This window comes from Myxine glutinosa, chromosome 1, assembly GCF_964187855.1.
Source record: "Myxine glutinosa chromosome 1, kmMyxGlut1.1, whole genome shotgun sequence".
Taxonomy (NCBI): domain Eukaryota; kingdom Metazoa; phylum Chordata; class Myxini; order Myxiniformes; family Myxinidae; genus Myxine; species Myxine glutinosa.
This window is the reverse complement of record NC_136261.1, coordinates 25,112,125-25,132,926: the sequence shown is the minus strand read 5'-3', so window position 1 is coordinate 25,132,926 and position 20,802 is coordinate 25,112,125. Positions and strand designations below refer to the sequence as shown.

The window sequence follows — 20,802 nt, the reverse complement described above, 5'->3', positions numbered from 1 at the left end:
AGCCTTAACACTTACTGTCTCACACTTAATTAGCCTATGAAATAAAGCAGGAGGGCTGTGGGAAGTGAGTCGGACTTCCTACCTATACTCCTTAACATGCTAATCCCCTTAACAATCATGCAAGCAAATATTTACATTTCATCCGTTGTTCCTGCGGAGGGAGGAAACAAACAACATGCAAAAATCCTACCTTAACCACAAAACTTAACCTTACAAAAATTCACAACTCTAAGCATTTGTACAACCACAGTCGACAGACCGCGTCTCCCGGTGGATGTAACAAGACACAACCATACCTGCGGGGCCATCCCCAATGCACCCCTAAATTTCCACGGGCCCTGTCCAGATGTTACATGTGAGTGACATGGCTCGGTGGAATTCGCCCACATTCATTCAACACAAACCCCTTAACCACTCACTCATTCCATCACTCCTTGCACACAAAATCATTTCAAACATTTTCTGATTACACCCCCCTGCAGGACCATGGCATAGATGTCATTCGTGTGTATTTCATTTCTCAACTAGGCAGCGGGGAGGTACCGCACAACAGGGCGCTTCAGGCTGTGATGCAGGCCCAAACACAAGTCAATCGACTCACAAGTTCATTGCCTCCCCTCCCCCTTTACCTCTTGGCCCCGTGGCAGCCCAACAACCCTTTCCGCCGTTACCCCACCGGCTGGGCCGGCGCTACCATTAGGCCAACAAGGCAGCCGCCTAGGGCGCAGACATCAGAGGGGCGCATTACTGAACCTTAAAAGGTCACAGTTTTATACAAATTATTGTTTTAAGAAAAAACATAAGAAAAGGAAAATATAATAGTTAATTGTTCATAAGAGTGTAAGTGATTAATTTTGAGCATGTACGCTTCGTGGCATACGTCACATCCTGTTTGAAACGGACATAGCCTGCTCCCATGCGCCTCTCCATACGTCACATCCGGCATGTTCAAAACGCTGCCGCCATTTCGTCGTTGGGCGCATGGATTGATCATCGTCAGGAAAACGGGAGAATTAATAATCGAAGTTGGCAAAAAAAAATTGGGGGGGGGGGGGGGGCGACACGGGATGCAAGTAGCTGGCATAGTCTGGCGCCGGCCATGGCCACCGGTGATGGTCTCCACACACCAGGCTCCGTTGGCTCCTGCTGCCGCGCAGCTCTACGGGTCGCCGGGGGTCTCCTTTACCCCAGGGCGCCCAACCAGACCCTCCACCGACGAGCTCCAATTTCCAGATACCATTGGCTGCCAGGGGTAATTGCCACAGAGGGGGGCTGCAGGCATCGCTCCTCAGAGCCTGATCTGTACCTGCGGACACACAGACCTTCCCCACCCACAATATCCCAAAACACATTTCCTCCCCCGCTGCTATTCCATTTTCAACACAACTCAGCACAATTCCAAGCAGATGTTACAAAAAGATGTTACTGTAGCGGTTCCCGCTGAATGTACACAATCGCCTTGCACCTGCCAGGACGTGGCCAGGGTTAGATCGCCATGCCGGGCTCATCCGGACGGGCCCAGACGCGGCTCTCCTGGGCATGCCCGGACTCGCTGTTCCCGGGCACGCCCGAACCTCCCGGGCACGCCCGGTCTCGCCTTTCCAGGGCTCGCCCAGAGCGCCCGGGCACGCCCAGCCTCGACTTGCCAGGCCGCGTCCAGGATGCCCGGGCATGTCCAGACTCGCCTTTCCAGGGCTCGCCCAGAGCGTCCGGGCATGCCCGCTCTCGCCTTTCCAGGGCTCGCCCAGAGCGCTCGGGCACGCCCAGCCTCGACTTGCCAGGCCACGTCCAGGACGCCCGGGTATGTCCAGACTCGCCTTTCCAGGACTCGCCCTTGACACCCGGGCATGCCCGGTCTAGGTTTTCCTGGGCAAACGCCCCGGCATAAATGTGTATATATATTGCTGCCCGATAAACGGGCTTGTCAGAATACCTGAGCTGTTTTGTTTCAATAAAGCAACTCGGACGAATTCCGTCTTTGGTCGCGTCAATTCTTTTGACTCGCGCTGGAGCGCAGCTCCTTCACTGGTGACCGACCGACATGGACACGGCAGTGACTCTTAAACTGCCTACCTTCTGGGAGGCTCACGCGGCTGTTTGGTTCGCCCAGGCGGACTCCCAGTTCACCCTGCGAGGCATCATCGCGGACGACACCCGCTTCCACCACGTCGTGGCGGCGCTCGGTTCCGCCACCGCGGCCCGCGCCCTGAGCCTCCTCGAGCACCCGCCGGCTGCTGACAAGTATGACGCGCTGAAGACGTTCCTCCTCGACGCTTTCGCCCTATCACCGGCGGCACGCGCACGGCGCCTGCTCGACCTGCCCGAGCTCGGCGACACGCGCCCGTCCGAGCGCATGGACTATATGCTCTCGTTGCTCGGTGAGCACTCTCCGGATTTTCTGTTCCGCGAGCTGTTCCTTCGCCAGCTGCCTCACCCGATACGCCTCGCCCTGGCTGGCACGTCGATCACCGATCCCCGCGCCCTCACCCTCACCAGGGAAGCCGATAAGATCTCCTCGGCGGGCCAACACATCGGCGCGGCTACCTGGAGCCTGCCGCCGTCCGAGGCGATGCCCACGACGCCCGAGCGCCCTGCGCGGTTGGAGGCCGAACTGCCGGTGCAACTGGCGGCCGCCACGCCGCGCCGACCGCTTCCGACACGACGGCCGGGGCCTCCACCTGACCAGGCATGGTGTTATTACCATGCCAGGTTCGGACACAAGGCTCGGACGTGCCGACCCCCGTGCACTTTTGGCAAGTCGGGAAACGGCCGGGCCGGCGTTCATTCCCAGCCATGAGCGCCGGCCACTCGGGCAACTTGCTTTTTATTCGGGACAAAGCGTCCGGGCGGCGTTTCCTTTGTGACACCGGCGCCCAACTGAGCGTCATACCCGCCTCCGAGCAGGACAGGCGGGACGCCGTTTGCGGCCCCTCTTTGGTCGCTGCTAATGGCTCGGCCATACGCACTTTCGGCCTGCGCGACGTCACCCTCTGCTTCGGCAGCCAGCGCTTTCAGTGGACCTTTGTGACCGCCTGCGTCCCCATGGCTTTGCTGGGCGCCGACTTCCTCTGCGCGCACGGGCTGCTGGTCGACGTCAAACGACGTCGCCTTGTCAACGCCGAGACCTTCAGCTCCCTGGCGTGCACGATGAGCAGCTCCGCGCCGACCGAACTAGCGTGCGCCCTCCCGACAGCGAACGAGTTCGCTCGCCTGCTCGCGGATTTCCCGGCCCTCACGCGGCCGACGTTTTCGGCCGTCGCAGTGCGGCATGGGATCGAGCACCACATACCCACTACGGGCTCGCCGGTCTACGCCAGGGCCCGCCGCCTCGACCCGGCCAAGCTCGCCGTGGCAAAGGCCGAGTTCGACGTGTTGGAGCACCTCGGCATCGTGCGGCGCTCCAATAGCGCGTGGGCCTCACCACTGCACATCGTGCCAAAGCCGGGGGGCGGATGGCGCCCGTGTGGCGACTACCGCCGCCTCAACGACGCTACCACCCCCGACAGGTACCCAATCCCGCACATCCAGGACTTTTCCGCCCATTTGGCGGGATGGGTCATATTTTCCAAAATTGACCTGATACGGGGATACCACCAGGTACCTGTCCGGGTGGCCGACGTCCCGAAGACGGCCGTCATCACGCCGTTCGGCCTGTTCGAATTTTTGAGGATGCCGTTTGGCCTCAAGAACGCGGCCCAGGCGTTCCAGCGCTTAATGGACGGCGTGCTGCGCGACCTGCCATTTCTTTTCGTCTATCTGGACGACATCCTCGTCGCCAGCACGTCCCGCGCCGAGCACCTCCTCCACCTCCGAACACTGTTCGGTCGCCTCAGCGAGCACGGCTTAATTGTCAACCCGGCCAAATGCCACTTCGGCACGACGACCGTTGACTTTTTGGGCCACCGCATCACCAAGACCGGGGCCGTGCCGCTGCCGACCAAGGTCGAGGCCATCACCACGTTCCCGCGTCCCCGTTCCATCAAGGCCCTACAAGAGTTCCTCGGCATGGTGAATTTTTATCACAGATTCGTGCCCCGCGCTGCTCAGCTCATGCGGCCCCTTTACGAGGCCCTCCGGGGCAAGCCGGCCAAGCATGACATCGTTTGGTCCGCGGCCATGGACGCGGCCTTCTCGAGCGCCAAAAGGGCCCTCGCCGACGCAACGCTGCTGGCTCACCCGGTGCTCAACGCGCCCATCGCCCTCACTACGGCCGCCTCCAACTACACGGTGGGTGCCGTCCATGAACAATGGGTGGACGGGGTTTGGCAGCCACTCGCTTTTTTCAGCCGGCAACTCCGGCCGAACGAGTTAAAATACAGCATGTTCGACCGCGAGCTGCTCGGTCTATTCCTGGCCGTTCACCATTTCCGACACCTCCTGGAGGGCCGCCCGTTCACGGCTTTCGTCGACCACAAGCCGTTGGTCTACGCGATGGCCAAAGTCACGGAGCCGTGGTCGGCCCGCCAGTAGCGCCACCTCTCCGCCGTGTCGGAATTCACCACGGACATCCGGCACGTCGCCGGCAAAGACAACGCCGTGGCCGACTGTCTTTCTCGGGCCAGGGTGAACGCGGTTCACCTCGGCATGGACTTCGCACTCATGGCGGCCGACCAGACCACCGACACCTCGGTGCAGGCCCTCCGGGCGGCGGACACGGGCCTCCGCCTGGCCGACATCCCCTTCGCGGGCACCGTCCTGCTCTGCGATGTCTCCCAGGGCCAGCCTCGCCCCATCGTGCCCGTTTCCTGGCAGCGCCGCATCTTCGCCTCCATCCACGGCCTTTCTCACCCGGGCCGGAAAGCTTCTCAGAAGCTGGTGTCGGCGCGTTTTGTCTGGCACGGCCTTCGACGGAACGTCCGTGACTGGGCCAACGCCTGCACGGCCTGCCAGCGGGCCAAGGTCCACCGCCACACCCAGGCCCCGCTAGCACCTTTCACCGTGCCTGCACGGCGTTTCGACCACGTCCACGTGGACCTGGTGGGTCCCCTGCCCCCATCGCGGGGGTTCACCCACCTGCTCACCATGGTGGACAGGACCACCAGGTGGCCGGAGGCCGTGCCCCTCACCTCCACCACCACCGCCGACGTGGCGCAGGCGTTGATCGCCACCTGGGTCGTGTGCTTCGGCGCACCAGCGGACATCTCGTCCGACCGCGGCCCACAGTTCACGTCCGAACTTTGGGGCGCAGTCGCCCGCTCGTTGGGGGTCACGCTGCACCGCACCACGGCCTACCACCCCCAAGCCAACGGGTTGTGCGAGCGGTTTCACCGCTCCATGAAGGCCGCACTCATGGCCAGCCTTCAGGACGACGGTTGGACCGACCGGCTGCCGTGGGTCCTTTTGGGCCTCCGCACGGCCCCCAAGGAGGACCTCCGGGCGTCCGCCGCCGAGCTCGTCTACGGCCAGCCACTCCGCATCCCGGGCGAGTTCGTGCCCGACGCTACCAGTCCCTGGTCCGCCGCACACCAGCGCTCGGACCTCCAGGAGGCCGCCCGACGATTTGCCCCTGTGCCAACGTCCCGCCACGGTGGCCCCCAGTCCTACGTCCCCCCGGCGCTTTGCACAGCGGAGTACGTCTTTGTGCGTCATGACGTGCACCGGGGGCCACTCCGGCCGCCCTACGACGGGCCCTTCCGGGTCCTGCGACGGGGCGACAAGTCCTTCATCGTCGACGTCGGCGGCCGGTCGGACCGTATCTCTGTGGACCGCCTCAAACCGGCGCACGTGGACGTCGACCGACCACCACGGTTGGCCCTTCCTCCACGGCGAGGCCGCCCCCCATCCACAGTCCCCCCCGCTCGACCACCCACCACCGGATCGGACCCCCCCCCCCCACGACCCTCCAGGGGTCGCTTCGGCCGGGTCATCCGGACCCCCCTTAAATTGACCCTGCCGGTGCAGGTCGGTTCTGGAGGGGCGTGTGTAGTGGTTCCCGCTGAATGTACACAATCGCCTTGCACCTGCCAGGACGTGGCCAGGGCGCGATCGCCATGCCGGGCTCGTCCGGACGGGCCCAGACACGCCTCTCCTGGGCATGCCCGGACTCGCTGTTCCCGGGCACGCCCGAACCTCCCGGGCACGCCCGGTCTCGTCTTTCCCGGGCATGCCCGCTCTCGCCTTTCCAGGGCTCGCCCAGAGCGCCCGGGCACGCCCAGCCTCCACTTGCCAGGCCGCGTCCAGGACGCCCGGGCATGTCCAGACTCGCCTTTCCAGGGCTCGCCCAGAACGTCCGGGCATGCCCGCTCTCGCCTTTCCAGGGCTCGCCCAGAGCGCTCGGGCACGCCCAGCCTCGACTTGCCAGGCCGCGTCCAGGACGCCCGGGCATGTCCAGACTCGCCTTTCCAGGACTCACCCTTGACACCCGGGCATGCCCGGTCTCGGTTTTCCCGGGCAAACGCCCCGGCATAAATGTGTATATATATTGCTGCCCGATAAACGGGCTTGTCAGAATACCTGAGCTGTTTTGTTTCAATAAAGCAACTCGGACGAATTCCGTCTTTGGTCGCGTCAATTCTTTCGACTCGCGCTGGAGCGCAGCTCCTTCACTACAAGAGTTTTGCCATGGCCTGCCACATGTGAAATCCCATTCACATTGAACCAATACATTTCCATTTCCAACACAATAATCATCACTCACTCATTTCCTCCAACCTCACGACCACATGAAAACACCAAACCTCTACACATAAACACACGCCACCCACAAGACTGTGTGGCCCACATTCCATCCCCCTCACATGTCATCACTCTCACCTGCCTCCCAACTCCAAATTACATTTCCCCAAATTTACAAAGCAGTTCCTGATGCCTGGGACAGTAACCATCAAGGCATTACCCCTACCTTGATATACAGGTAACTACGGTTTGTCAGGTCCAAAGTGCAATCCACCCATACAATCCCAAAATTTCTCATTGGGCCTACCAAATTTCACCAAATTTCTCTTTTGTCCCCACTATACTGACAGGTATGTAGATCCGCATCCAATGGTGATCATCATGACACAACCACCTGTGGCCACGACAGCTCTGCACCTCTACCGTGCAAGGGTCATCGGGACAAGGTGAGCAGTCAAAACGCCAACATGGCCCATGAGTGTCCATAAGGGTGCGACCCACCATCCATCCTTCGGCCCCCCTGCGAGGAACACCGCTGCACCAGCCCCAGCTGGCCAATGTGGTGAGCACCTGCTGCCACAACAAACCCTACCGCACGCACAACCTCGGCCCTGGGGGAGACGGTCCCAGTGCGTAGCATTCTTCTCACGTCACCTACGCCGCCCTCGTCCTGCAGTCCACAGACCCGCAGCCCCCCAGTGCTCACCCACACTTGACCACACCAAGGTCCAGTCAACAGCCATGCTCCGCCAGGAGACCCACCCAGAAGACATGGTCCACACACCTCGGACACACACAGCACCACGTTGACCCTCAGACCACCCAACTACATCCCCATGACTCCGCGTCCCAAATATTGGCGCAGTCGCCCCCGCAACCAGTTGAAAGCTGTGTCCTGCTAACCCATCAATTTCATCACAGCCTCCAACACTTTGGTCTACACACCTGGATCAATAATGGTGTCACAAAACAGTGTCTACCTTTTCTCTTCACAAAATTCACCCTTAAATTTACATATAACCCACAGATTACCCATGCCAAACATTTTTCACATTTTACTAAACTCACCAAAGAAGGATGCTTTGCCATACACATGCCAGCCGAGCATGGCCCATATGCTCGGCACGTTACAAATTCCCGATCACATCCCCATGGCTCTCTTCCCAAACCGAGAGTCCATAAATCATAACGGAACATCTGTGGAAGGTCACTCTCACACCATCACGTTCCACAGATGCCCCAATGGTTGTCTGGTGGGCTGTCTCATTCCTGTCCATGCGGTTCGACCCGTGTCCATAGCCCAGCACAGCATGGCAGGTCATCACATGCTGGCTGTCCCAGAGTCTCAGGAGGAGGGTGTCAGGCCGCATGCCCGGATGGTCACCACATCAGGCCCAAGTTGGACGTCCGCAGTGCCACCACCAAAGCGCGACCCACATCACCTCCCCCTAGTGGTCCTCAATATATGTCATCCCAGGCTTGAGAAACCAACTCGGACCCCCCTGGAGGTCTTAACCCCCACCAGGGTCTGGTGACCCTGCCGGCCCGAGCCACCACCTTGGGCTGCGCCCCGACGGACAAGGGACGCTACACTTCACCAGACCCCCCGTGGGGCCCAGGTCATAGCATGACACCCATGACTGGACCCCACGTCCAAATCTTGCCAACACAGCCCCCCATCTGGCTGGAATCCCCAAATTTACAAAGGGGCAAATTTTGCCCGAGGCCATCCCGAATGACTTCCACTGGTCCACATCCCGCAGCCTGGGGACAGAATCCAACCATGGCTGCTCCAAATACAATTCCCATTTAACTTTAAATTTCCTTTTAACAATTTGTATCTCCCGTGCCCAATCACCGCAGCTGCAGGTAACAACCTCTGTCACAGGTTGTTCTGCCCCTCCCTGCAGCTGCTCCACATTCTCTACAGGGACCAAATCTCCTGAGGCTCGATCTCCCAATCCTCCAAGGTCCAAATCCAGCCCGGAGTCAAAACACTCCCCCAGCTGGGTATCCAATTTCGGAGCCTCCTGTTCCCAATTGTTATGCACGGTGAGGGTCCCCACGGTCACCACAACCACCTCCTCGGACCGACTCACCTCATCCCCCAAACTCCTTTGGACCTGGTCAAACTCTTCCCCGATGGTACTGTTCAAGGCCTCCAGCCGCTGTGTCAATTCATTCTCATCATCATCCCACATCAATTCTGGCTCCGACAGGTATTATTCCACGACTACCCAGTCCGGTTCCGTTACACGGATCTTCAATATTCTTACCCCCTTTTGCTTTGAACCACCACCCTGGCACAGCAAGGATTCAAATCCACCCCCCGGTTGATGTGTTGGGGCATCCACCCGGTCCCGATAAACCTCCAGGCCACCACGTATCAAACATGTTAAAGCGCGATGCTGCGTGCGCTAATGCTTACGCAAAGAGCAAGCGGACAACGCGGTTCATAAAAGAGTCTTTATTCAAAGTACTCAAACTGCAGCACTAAGCTGCTCAGGGCTGCGCGCTCCACGTATATCGTGAGGCCACGCCTCTCTCCCTGGCGTGGCCCATCCCCACTTGGTGTGCGGGGTGATGTCACCACGTCATTGCTTTCGTGTCCGCCACACGCGCCCCCCCAGAATCCCTGCGCACGTGAAGGGTCAGTTTGCGGGGCAAACGGATGACCCGGCCGAAGCGCCCCTGGCGACTGGCGGCGTCTGGGATGCAGGGATGCCATCTGGGATGCCTCCGGCAGCAGGACCGGGGGGCGCCGTGGCGGCGGGGCTGAGCGGTGCCGGGGGTCCGCCTGCAGGGGGGCGGCCCCGACGCGGGGGTCGGGCCACTGGCGGTGGATGGTCCACGTCGAGGTGGGCCGGCTTGAGGCGGTCTACAGAAACGCGGTCAGGAGTACCGCCGATGTCCAGGGTGAAGTGCTTTGCCCCGGTCTCCAGCACGCGGAAAGGCCCGTCGTATGGGGGCCGCAGTGGTGTCCGGTGGGCATCGTGGTGGACAAAGACGTACTCCGCCGTGCGAAGCTCCAGGGCGACGTGCGTCGGTGGGTGCCCGTGGCATGCCGTTGGCACCGGGGCGAACCTCTGGGCAGTCTCTTGCAGAGCGGCGCGCTGCCGTGCCGCGGACCATGGTGCCGTGGAGTCGGGGAGGAACTCGCCCGGCACCCGCAGCGGTTGCCCGAAGACCAACTCCGCCGCGGATGCGCGCAGGTCCTCCTTGGGCGCCGTCCGGAGGCCCAGCAGGACCCAGGGGAGCCTGTCGACCCAGCCGCCGTCGCGGAGGGTGGCCCGGAGCGCGGCCTTCAATGAGCGGTGAAATCGCTCACACAGGCCGTTAGCCTGGGGGTGGTAGGCCGTGGTTCGGTGCAGCCAGACCCCGAGCCCCTGCGCGACCGCCCCCCAGAGCTCCGAGGTGAACTGGGGGCCGCGGTCGAACGAGATGTCTGAGGGGGCGCCGAACCGGGCGACCCAGGTGGCGATGAAAGCCTGCGCGACATCCGCCGCCGTCGTCGACGCCAAGGGCACGGCCTCCGGCCACCGGGTGGTGCGGTCCACCATGGTGAGGACGTGGGTGAAACCCCGCGAGGGGGGCAGAGGTCCCACCAGGTCCACGTGGACGTGGTCAAACCGGCGTTCCGGCACCGTGAACGGGGCCAAAGGGCCTGGGTGTGCCGGTGCACCTTGGCGCGCTGGCACGCGAGGCACGTCCTGGCCCACCCACGGACGGCCTTCCGGAGGCCATGCCAGACGAACTTGTCGGCGATCAACCTTTGGCAGGCCCTCGCGCCGGGTGGGAAAGGCCGTGGATGGCATCAAACACCTGGCGCTGCCAGCCCGCGGGCACGATGGGGCGAGGACGCCCGAGGGAGACGTCGCACAAGAGGGCCACGCCTGCGCCGTCGAACGGCACCTCGGTGACACGGAAGCCCGTGACGGCGGTCCGCAAGGCCTGGACGTCGGGGTCAGCGGCCTGGTCCGCTGCCATCCGGGCATAGTCGATGCCGAGGTGGACTGCATGGGCGACGGCCCGGGAAAGGCAATCCGCCACCGGGTTGTCCTTCCCCGCGACGTGCCGGATGTCCGTTGTGTACTCGGACACGGCCGAGAGGTGACACTGCTGCCGGGCTGACCACGGCTCGATGACCTTGCCCATCGCGAAGATCAGCGGCTTGTGGTCGACGAAGGCCGTGAACGCACGGCCCTCGAGCAGATGGCGGAAGTGCCTGACCGCCAAGTGAAGCCCGAGCAACTCGCGGTCGAAGGTACTGTAACGGCATTCAGGCGGGCGAAACTGCCGGCTAAAGAACGCCAGCGGTTGCCAAGCTCCACGCACCCATTGCTCGTGCACCGCGCCCACCGCGTAGTCCGAGGCGTCGGTGGTGAGGGCGATCGGTGCATCGGGCGCCGGGTGCACGAGCATGGTGGCGTTAGCCAAGGCGATCTTCGCGCCCGTGAACGCCGTGTCCATCTGCTCGGTCCAGGTAACGTCGCCTTAGCCCGGCTTACCTCGGAGAGCTTCATGCAGGGGGCGCAGGAGCTGGGCGATACGGGGCAGGAACCGATGGTAAAAGTTCACCATGCCCAGGAACTCCTGCAGCCCTCTGATCGTGCGGGGGCGCGGAAACCCCTTCACCGCCTCCACCTTGGCCGGCAGGGGGACGGCTCCGTGCCTGGTGACACGGTGCCCCAGAAAATCGATTATGGCGGCGCCGAACCGGCACTTTGCGGGGTTCACAATCAGGCCATGCTGGCCCAGGCGTTCGAAGAGCGTGCGGAGGTGGCGTAGGTGCTCTTCGCGGGACGCGCTGGCGACGAGGATATCGTCCAGGTAGACGTAGACAAAATCCAAGTCGCGCAGGACGCTGTCCATCAGTCGCTGGAACGCCTGAGCCGCATTCTTCAGACCGAAGGGCATCCGCAGGAACTCGAAGAGTCCGAATGGCGTGATGACCGCCGTCTTCGGGACGGCCTCCGGCCTGATGGGGACCTGATGGTAGCCGCGTATGAGGTCCACCTTCGAGAAGAAGGACATGCCCGCCAAACGGGTGGAAAAGTCCTGAATGTGGGGGACGGGGTAGCGGTCGGGAGACGTGGCGTCATTGAGACGGCGATAGTCCCCGCACAGTCGCCATCCCCCGCCGGGCTTCGGCACGATGTGCAGCGGCGACGCCCAAGCGCTCTCTGAGCGCCGAACGATGCCGAGTCGCTCCAGGGTAGCGAACGCCGCTTTTGCCACCGCCAGCTTCATCGGCTCGAGGCGGCGTGCCCGGGCGTAGACCGGTGGCCCGACGGTGGGGATGTGATGGGCCACCCCGTGCTTGACGGCCCCTGCCGAGAAGGTGGGCCGCGTGAGGGCCGGGAAGCCGGCGAGGAGGCGGGTGAATGCGTCCGCTGCCGGAAGCGTACAGACCAACGTGGCCGGAACCGAGCCGCTTGGCAAGCCGCTCGTTGAGCTCCTCGACGAGCTGGGCAGCGCACAAGCGAGCGAGCTGAACGTCTCGGCCTGGACAAGACGTCTGCCGCCCCCCGCTTTATATGGTGACCCCGACGTGATGTGCGGGGTGATGTCACCACGTCATTGCTTTCGTGTCCGCCACAATGTCCCATTTACCTCCAATTGTTCATTCACTTCCCTCATTTCATTCCCCTGTTCACTATTCGTTCGTTCATTCCACATAGGGTTGTTGTTTCTTTAATCCGTGCATCAAATCTTTCACTACCAGCATCACTTTCCTCTTTCATTTCATAGATTTCTTTACTCATTCCCCTCATAATTTCACTCATGCCCCTTATTAATTTCAACATGGCCTGGAAAGACATAGGACATGTCTTCTGGCTTGATTGCTCCGAGACAGGGAAGGCTCCATCTTTACCCTCCACTTCCCCATGTATATCAATTGCCATTCCCGGTGCAATTCCAATTTTGCCATTCCCGGCTCCTGGGCCCCAATGGCACCATTCGTTCATCCTTTTTTTTTTCTTTTTTTTTTTTGTATACAAGATCGAGGCTCGTGAAAGAGCTAACATTAATCACACAAAAAGACAAACCGACACACAAAACACAAAAAACAAGGGGAGCGGCAGACAAGATGGGGAGAGAGGGGGAAGGACACAAAAGAGAGGGGGAAGAGGGGGAAGGACACAAACACAACATTTGAGAGCAGGGACATCGGGAGGACTTGGGGGGAGGTGGGAGAGGAATAAAACATATGAACACTGCAAGGACTCTGGGGTGAATTACCGGGGGTAGAAAAGATCAAGGTTTTCGATGGGGGAAGATAAGAGATGGTGGTGAACAGCTGTTTTAAAGACCTGGAGGGAGGAGTGGGATTGAAGGGAGTGGGGGAGTTTGTTCCAGAGGCGGGAGAAAAGGGGAATGAAAGAGTGAAGGTGAGCAGAGAGCCTAGACTTTGGCAGTTTAACCATAAGAGGGTTGCAGGCAGATCTTGTGCGACCTGAAGGAATATTGGGGGGACAGAGCACAGAGAGAGCTGGGGGAGCAAGGCCGGAGAGGAGTCGGTAGAAGACAGAAAGACCACCAACCTGCCTGCGGTGAGTGAGTGAAAGGCCCTCGGTGTTGACTACATCGCAGGAGATTCCAATGATTCTGAAAGCTTTGGCCTCAACAGCGTGAAGCCAAGCAAGGTGTGAGGCAGGAGCACCAGCCCAGAGGGGGGAACAGTATTCCATTGAGCTGCGGATGAAAGCCTTGTATGTGGTGAGGAGCTCAGGTGTGCCAAGGAAGGACTTCGCAGGACGGAGGATGCCCAGTCGGCGACTGGCTTTGGAGGCCAGCTTGGAAATGTGGTTTTCCCAAGAAAGATCATGGCAGATAGTGACACCCAAAAGCTTGAGCGACAGAACTTCTTGGAGAGGATTGTTGAGAAAGTAGATGGGAGGGTTGTCCAGTCGGTCCTTTCGGAGAGACATTGTAAGAGTGTGAGATTTGTCAGGATTGAAAGACATGTTCCACTTGTTTGACCAGTCTGTGATTTTGTCCAGGTCTGCAGAGAGTGAGGAGGCTGCAGACTGCCGATCTGAGGGATGAGGAATGGAGCGACAGAGAGTAGAGTCGTCAGCAAAGAGATAGAGAGGATTTTCAAGAGAGTCAGAGAGATCATTGATGAAGACCAGAAAAAGCAAAGGGCCCAGAACACTACCTTGGGGAACTCCAAGTTCCAGGCCCGAAGGATCCTTCTCCTTCTTTCAATTGTTCACCCTGGGACTTCAATTCCCCCTCCAACCCATCAATTTTATTGTTATTCAATCAATTCAATTCAATTGTCATCAATAACATTTTGTTATTCAATCCCTGAATGTCCCACTTCATTCCCTGTATAAATTCCATTAAGGCCTGGTATTCGTTCGGGACCGCCTTCATAGCGGGGGAGGTTCCATCGCTACCCTCTACCCCAACTACTTCCGACTCACTCCCTCTGCTTCCAGCATCTTCCATCCCTCCTCCCGCCATATCGCTCATCTTCTCCTCCGTCGAGAGAAGATCGCTACCCCGCCCGGATTTTCCAACCAGAATAAAATTAAATTTAATGACGCACAGTCAGCGTCTCGTAGCCCAATCGACTATACAAATTTATCGCCTCCGACTAAAAAATGTTGTGTTCAGATTCTCCACACACTGACACCAATTTTTTTTTAGGGTCAATCCCACAACTGACTACCAGTTGTCATACGTAGCCTCCGGTTAATACCACTCAATCAGGACCTCGTAGCCTTCCGTGTTTTGTCGACCCACTTCGCGCCTTCCGCGTCCATTCGCGCCAACCGATCACATCCCTCCTGGGCGTGGTATAGCACGTAGCGTGCTACGCGGGCCCAGCGGAGATTAAATGGGCCGCGGTCCAGTGCAGTGCCCCGAACCAGCCCCATTGCCAGTTCGTCTTCCAACGTCATGTCAGGGAAGGGATTTATTTAGTGTTGTACTCGGGACCTAACTGCATGTCTTCAGGTGTGCATTGCCATAAGGGACAAAGGTTTGGCTACCAGGTGTGACACACAGGGGCGCTACTCTTTAATCCCTACTCTATTTATCACTCGAACATCCTGGTATGTTCACAGGTATACTCTTAACCGACAAAACGCCTACACATGAAACTTATTACAGGGCAGATTCCTTATCACGACAGACGAAGCACGTTACCTATTCAGATCTGGCTGGCTCTACATATCACTACCCCACCCGACATAACAATACATACATGTGATGAATTTTATTTATGAGATGAAACATTGAAATTGTTCTTATACCTGACATAGGCACCAAACACTCCGAGCTCGCTGACACACAACTCTGGATGAGGTATTGTGCTGGGACGCATTGGTACATTCCATATTGGAGGAGGTTGCAGGCGGTGCATGAGTATGAAGCCAGCACGGTCTGTTCTTTCCACCCCTCTCTCGTTGGATCCAAAAAATTGTACAATGTCTTCGTCATACAGGTTGTTACCTGTGTGCAATAATTACTCTCAGTGTATGTAAACATTTATCTATCTTGTATATGTATGGATATATATATATATATATATATATATATATATATATATATATATATATATATATATATATATATATATATATATATATTGTGGATTTGAGAATCCTGCACATTGTAATTGTTGTAAATATCATCCTCTGTAAATTGTAATGATTCTTGTAAATACCTCCATTTGTGTAAAGGTCAAAGGTCGTCCCCTTAGCTAGTCCATGTACAAGCACGTAGCCAATCATAGAACCTCTCTATAGTTATTTCTTATTCTATGTTAGTTTAAGGCTCTGTTTCCCATTAATTGACTCTGCATTGCACCAAATCAAATAAGATAGATCCCCTACAGTATCGCCGTGGCCTCCAAAGCGGCGTTTCGCCACGGTTGCTTTGGGTGGGGTTATTGGCATCATAATCGCCCCCAAACTCCATTGAACACGAGGCCATCTCGGAGCAGAAGGTGGGAGGAGCCAGCCAAGCACCAGGAACAAGGCGTGGCTTTGCCAACGCCTCATCAAGGGGTGGGATCGGTGAGCCCTCGTGACCAATCAAGGCCGAGGCGAGCTCTCCAATGGGCGTTTCCAAAAGGCCGGCGGCTTGATCGCCACACGCCTCATAAAAAGGAGGTTGGGAGGGACTGCTTAGGCAGATGAGTGAGGAGGATGCACCGAGCAGTTCGGTTGAGGAGGAGCTGAGTTGAGTTGGGTTGACCTCAGTTGAGTTGAGTTATCAGAAGATTGAAGGTTTGAAGGGAGGAGACGCTGTTTGCAACTAGCCCCGGCGCGCGCGCAGCTTTGACGCGCAGTTCGACCCGCTGCTACGCGGGAACCAGATTGCGGTGGCATCCGTGGCCGTCGACTTCCAGCCCGACGTCCCATGCGGAATCAAGCTCCAGCCAGCGTCCAGCTGAACCTTTGTCTCCTTCCAGCCATTCGTCTCTGCCCTCATCCATCCATTTGTGTACGTGAGTTTGTCTTGTTTGTTCTGTCTGGGGAATAAGTAAGACTGTATAGATAAGCTAGAATTGCACAGTGTCTTCTTCTCTGTAAATTAATTTCGTTTCTTTCCTACTCCCTTGGTTTCTTTGAATTGTACATAATTGGTTAATAAATTCCTGTTCCTCCTTACTTTGGGCTTCTTCTTCCACATCCGATCGTCTTTGTGATTTCCCCCATTGAGTACCTGTGGCACGATTTGGCCGATGCATATGAATCGGGTTAGTCCTTGCTAATGCTTCGAACCGCGGGCTGCTAAAAACCGCTCGGCAAATACCATCTTGTCCGTGGTTTCGAACGGAGCTATCCACCGGCTTCGTGGAGAGGTTGGCGGAGGTGTACGGGACTCCCTTGACCAATCACCTCAGCCAATCTCACCCCACGAAGAAGCGGGATAGTTTCAGGATCGGAGACGGCCAGTGCAAATAGAAGGGGGATTAACCACCCCCCCCCCCCCCCCCGCTAAGGGGAGCGCCGTACTCCGTTTCCGTAACAATATATATATTGTATATATTGTATATACAATCGTATATATATTGTATATATTGTATATATTGTATATATTTTCGTATATATAATTGTGTATATAATTGTATATATTGTATCGTATATATGTATATATACATATATATGTATATATATATATATATATATATATATATATATATAATTATATATATATATATCTACGGTTTTGAGATGTGTATAGTGAGTTTAATAAAGGTTAAAGGTTTGCCCCCCATAGATAGTCCCACGTGCAACATGTAGCCTCGTTTGTAGTATAGTTATGTCTTAGTATGTGTGAGAGTAGGCCCCTTACAGTGTTAATCCTGCGTTGTGTAAAGACAGGAGAATAGGTCCTACTTCAGCAAACCATTCCACCTCTACATGCGTACTCCATTTTGCTGCCCTTTGCTCGCTCACTAGTCGAGTTAACACGAGGTAGGCCTAAAAGGGTGGGGCCGGCGTTGAGGGCGGGGCGGAGTCGAGGCAGAGTGGCGAGGCGATGACGGTAAGCATGAGCCGCCAATCAGAGCTCCGAGGTGGTTGCGTCAGAGGGCGTGGTGAGAAGAGTCTGGTGAGTTCCAGAAGGCTCGCGGGGCGGGGCTATATAACCCGATGCGAAAAGCCCTCAACAGGACTCACGTGCACACGGCAGTTGCAGAGGACTCGCATGCACACGGCAGTTGCAGAGGACTTGCGTGCACACGGCAGTTGCAGAGGACTCGCGTGCACACGGCAGTTGCAGAGGACTCGCGTGCACACGGCAGTTGCAGAGAACTCGCGTGCACATGGCAGTTGCAGAGGACTCGCAGAGGGGGACGTGCGGCAAAGACGAATTGAAGAGGATCTGCGTCACTCACACCATATGAACTTGACGATCGCTGGAGGTACGTGGGTGCAGCCAGGGCATTTATAACCAACTTGCGCGGTTCAGCCAAGCGAGTGAACGAAGCTGTGTAACTGCCCTTTGCCATAAAAGCCGTCCCTGCCGTTCGCCCCAATATATCACCCTTGCTTGAGAGACGCGCGGCATGGCCTTGTCTTCGCCTACCTCCATCATCGCGGGATGTGCTGTGACCGAGGAGAGCTGGACGGGGCCGTTCCTGGACGACCAATCTGGCGTGTTTGGCCTGAACATCATCCTGCCCAACTGCAATCCCCGTGTGAGTGTATCAGACGGGCCCATTGTCCTTGGATATTAAGAATAAGACTGTATAAGGATTTCCCTGTCTCTCTTCATCCAGAACTGTAAATGGGCTTATCTACGGTATTGGGACATTTGTGGCATGCCTCTATTGTTAACTGAACTGACGAAAGCACAATGATTTTTTGTCGTACAAAATATTAAATTCAGATGTGGCACACCCTGGAGAGATACCAGAGATAGTTTGTTGCAAATAAAATACTTCGTTGGATTTTTATTTCAAATGAAGTTCCATGTCCACCCTCCTACAAAAGGCTGAAAACGTGACACGCCAACATATATCAAAATAAAACATGATTAGAATCACATATATGAGGTCAAGTTCTTTCCCTTATCTCTATAATACTAATTACAACATCATTAAGTAAACTTATCGCGTTTTTTTTTTTTTTGAAGTCGTTTAATATTTTTTCTGAATTTTCAAAAATGTAGTGCACGTTCGTTATGGTGTCTGTCCCCGAAATTACGAACGTGAAAGATAGGTTTTCACTGATTTGTTGTTAATTTTAATTCATATTTTCAAGTTCTTACAATTGTGTAGAACACCAGCTTCATTATGCTGTAGATGTTTTTTGCGTGAAGAGATGATCGTTTGCGAACAAAACGATCGCAAAATGTAGAATTGCATTCTGTCCCCGATTTTTCTACGTTCGTAACAAAATGAAAATTGGCCGTTTCAAGTTCCTGTGCGGGAAAATCTTCTTCTTCTTTCGTGATTGGATCGGTCTTGACTTCCGGGTATGTCTAAAAGGACGCCATTGTAGCACAATTTTTTTTGGTTTTAAGTTACGCCGTCAAACGCGTGATCGGTCCTCGAAGTAACGAACGCAACATCAGATACGAACGAGTATTCTGTTGTTCGTTTGCGGCAAGATTTTAAAGGTATTTGGTTTCTACACACCAACATATTGAGAAAGGTACGTATAATTGCATTTTGTGACCTATTTTAGTAACGATTTGGTACCCGAGTGTCAGTGCATTTCTCGATAGAACGCCATGTGGACAGAAACGATGTGTGTTGTGTGTGTGTACGTTTGAACGGGGACAGCCGAGCGGAGTTTGTCTTTTTTTGCGAACGTGAATGAAGTTTCTATTGTTGGTTGAAATAGCAGACGTGACTTGCTGCATCAGTCAATAGCTGATTATATGTGTACCATGCAATGATTACGGTAATGAGTGGGGGGGGGGGGGGGGGGCAGGGGGGGGACATCTTTGAAATAATGCGATAAATCGGTTTCATTAGCAATGTAAATGATGGGGATGATTTTTACAACATCGGATGCGCATCTTACGACGCCATGGTATTGGCGTCCGCTGATTGGACAATCCAGAGCATGCATTCCGCCATTTGTGCCGGTGTCATCGATCGCAGTGTATGCTAATCTCATCAGGTGGGTTTACCATAATTTATTCCATATACTGTGATTACGACGAAGTGAAACCGATCAGCAGCCCATCAGTATCATATAAAGCAATAAATAACAAGGCTTCAGCTTCTGAAAGCTAAAAACAAAGTGTACTTCGCTTCGCAAAGTACACTTCGCAAAGTGTACTTCAAAAAAAACAAGACAGAAGTTCCATGAAGAAATCAATTAATTGGGTTTTGATGGGAATGTCTGTCCCCGTTACCAACATTACTATAATTTACAAAACAACATATATAAAGGGAAAAGTTTGATTTTGTATTTCATTAAAAACATGTGGTTTTGCTTTCTTTGACAGTCTTTTCATTCAAGATACATAAAATGTGTATGGTAACATCAGTCAGATGGTATTAGTAAAGAAAGTCTGTCCCCGTTACCAACGTTACCATATGTTCAATATTATGGCAGGTAGGTTTATGCAGATCCAGTTCAACAGAAAGTCTCTCGATTTTGATAAATTTAAGGTATACATGACTGATGGATTGCAAAGCTGTATTATGATGTATTTTAAAGGTGTTCAATGAGTATTTGGTTTAAAAAAAATAAATTAATGTGGGACAATAAGTTCAGAATATTTGTCACTGACAAAACTTTTGGTATTTCACCCCCAGGAAAAGTATGTATTTTCAACACATGGAGTTTAATCATACTGAAATGACACACTGAGACATGTCAACCTCAAAGAGGTGCTATCTCTGTATTTTTAATTGCTATTCTTGTGCCTTTTGTCTGTCCCCGTTCGTAGCGTTACCATGCCTGAAGCGTGAGCTATCTCTGCCGGCATAATTTATTATAAACAAAAAGTTATCCTTATCTTTATAGTTTTGGATAGTGTGCACTCTAAAGAATGAAATATGTAAAAATGAGAATCTGCTCATCAGCTTCATTTTTTGTCCTCCATGTAACACAAATATACCCCATTACCGTAGATAAGCCCAAATACGTGTGGTAATAATCATTAAATCAATCTGTTCTTCCTTTCTTCTGATTTCGATCGTTCCCGTGATTTCTCAATTGACTAATCGTGGCACGAATAAGATCGCTCCAATCGGGTTCCACTAGTTAAGACTGCGCGGACCACGTGTACGCAATCCGCTCGGCGTACTCACATCACACGTGGTTCGTGCGAGGCTTGTTTCCTCGCTTCCAGGGCAGCGCGAGTACATATGTACGAGCGAGAATTTGGTCCCAAAACCCCATAAAACTTCACGGTTTTATAGCTACGCCCCCCGAACCTTCTGGAACTCACCAGAATCTTCTCACCACACCTTCTGACGCCACGCCGCCACCACCACCCTCGAGCTCTGATTGGCGGCTCGTGCTTACCGTCATTGCTTCTGCCGCTCCACCTCGATTCCGCCCTGATCCTTCCTCGGCCTACCTCGTGTTAACTCGGCCAATGATCACCCAATGCTATACAAACTGGATCAAGGCTAGCGTGGCTGGGAAATCAGTGGCAAGTAGGGCCTATTTCCCTGGCTCCTACTCAATGCAGAATTAACACTGGAAGGGAACTAAGCTCACAAATACGAAGACATAACTATACTATTGCACGGCT

General features: G+C 55.2%; 2 protein-coding genes across 5 annotated transcripts in view; both read right to left on the bottom strand.

The window, feature by feature from the left end:
* LOC144889489 (uncharacterized) overlaps positions 1 to 20,802 on the bottom strand; it is an 880,122-nt gene that overhangs the window by 111,984 nt on the left and 747,336 nt on the right. The gene's annotated exons all lie outside the window — the stretch shown is intronic.
* LOC137421904 (glutathione synthetase-like) overlaps positions 1 to 20,802 on the bottom strand; it is a 205,674-nt gene that overhangs the window by 5,000 nt on the left and 179,872 nt on the right. For all 3 annotated transcript variants that reach the window (XM_078769822.1, XM_068108437.2, XM_078769819.1), the window contains one exon: positions 14,883 to 15,081. In XM_078769822.1, coding sequence (XP_078625948.1) covers positions 14,883 to 15,081 — 199 coding nt within the window. The remainder of the gene's footprint in view (positions 1 to 14,882; positions 15,082 to 20,802) is intronic.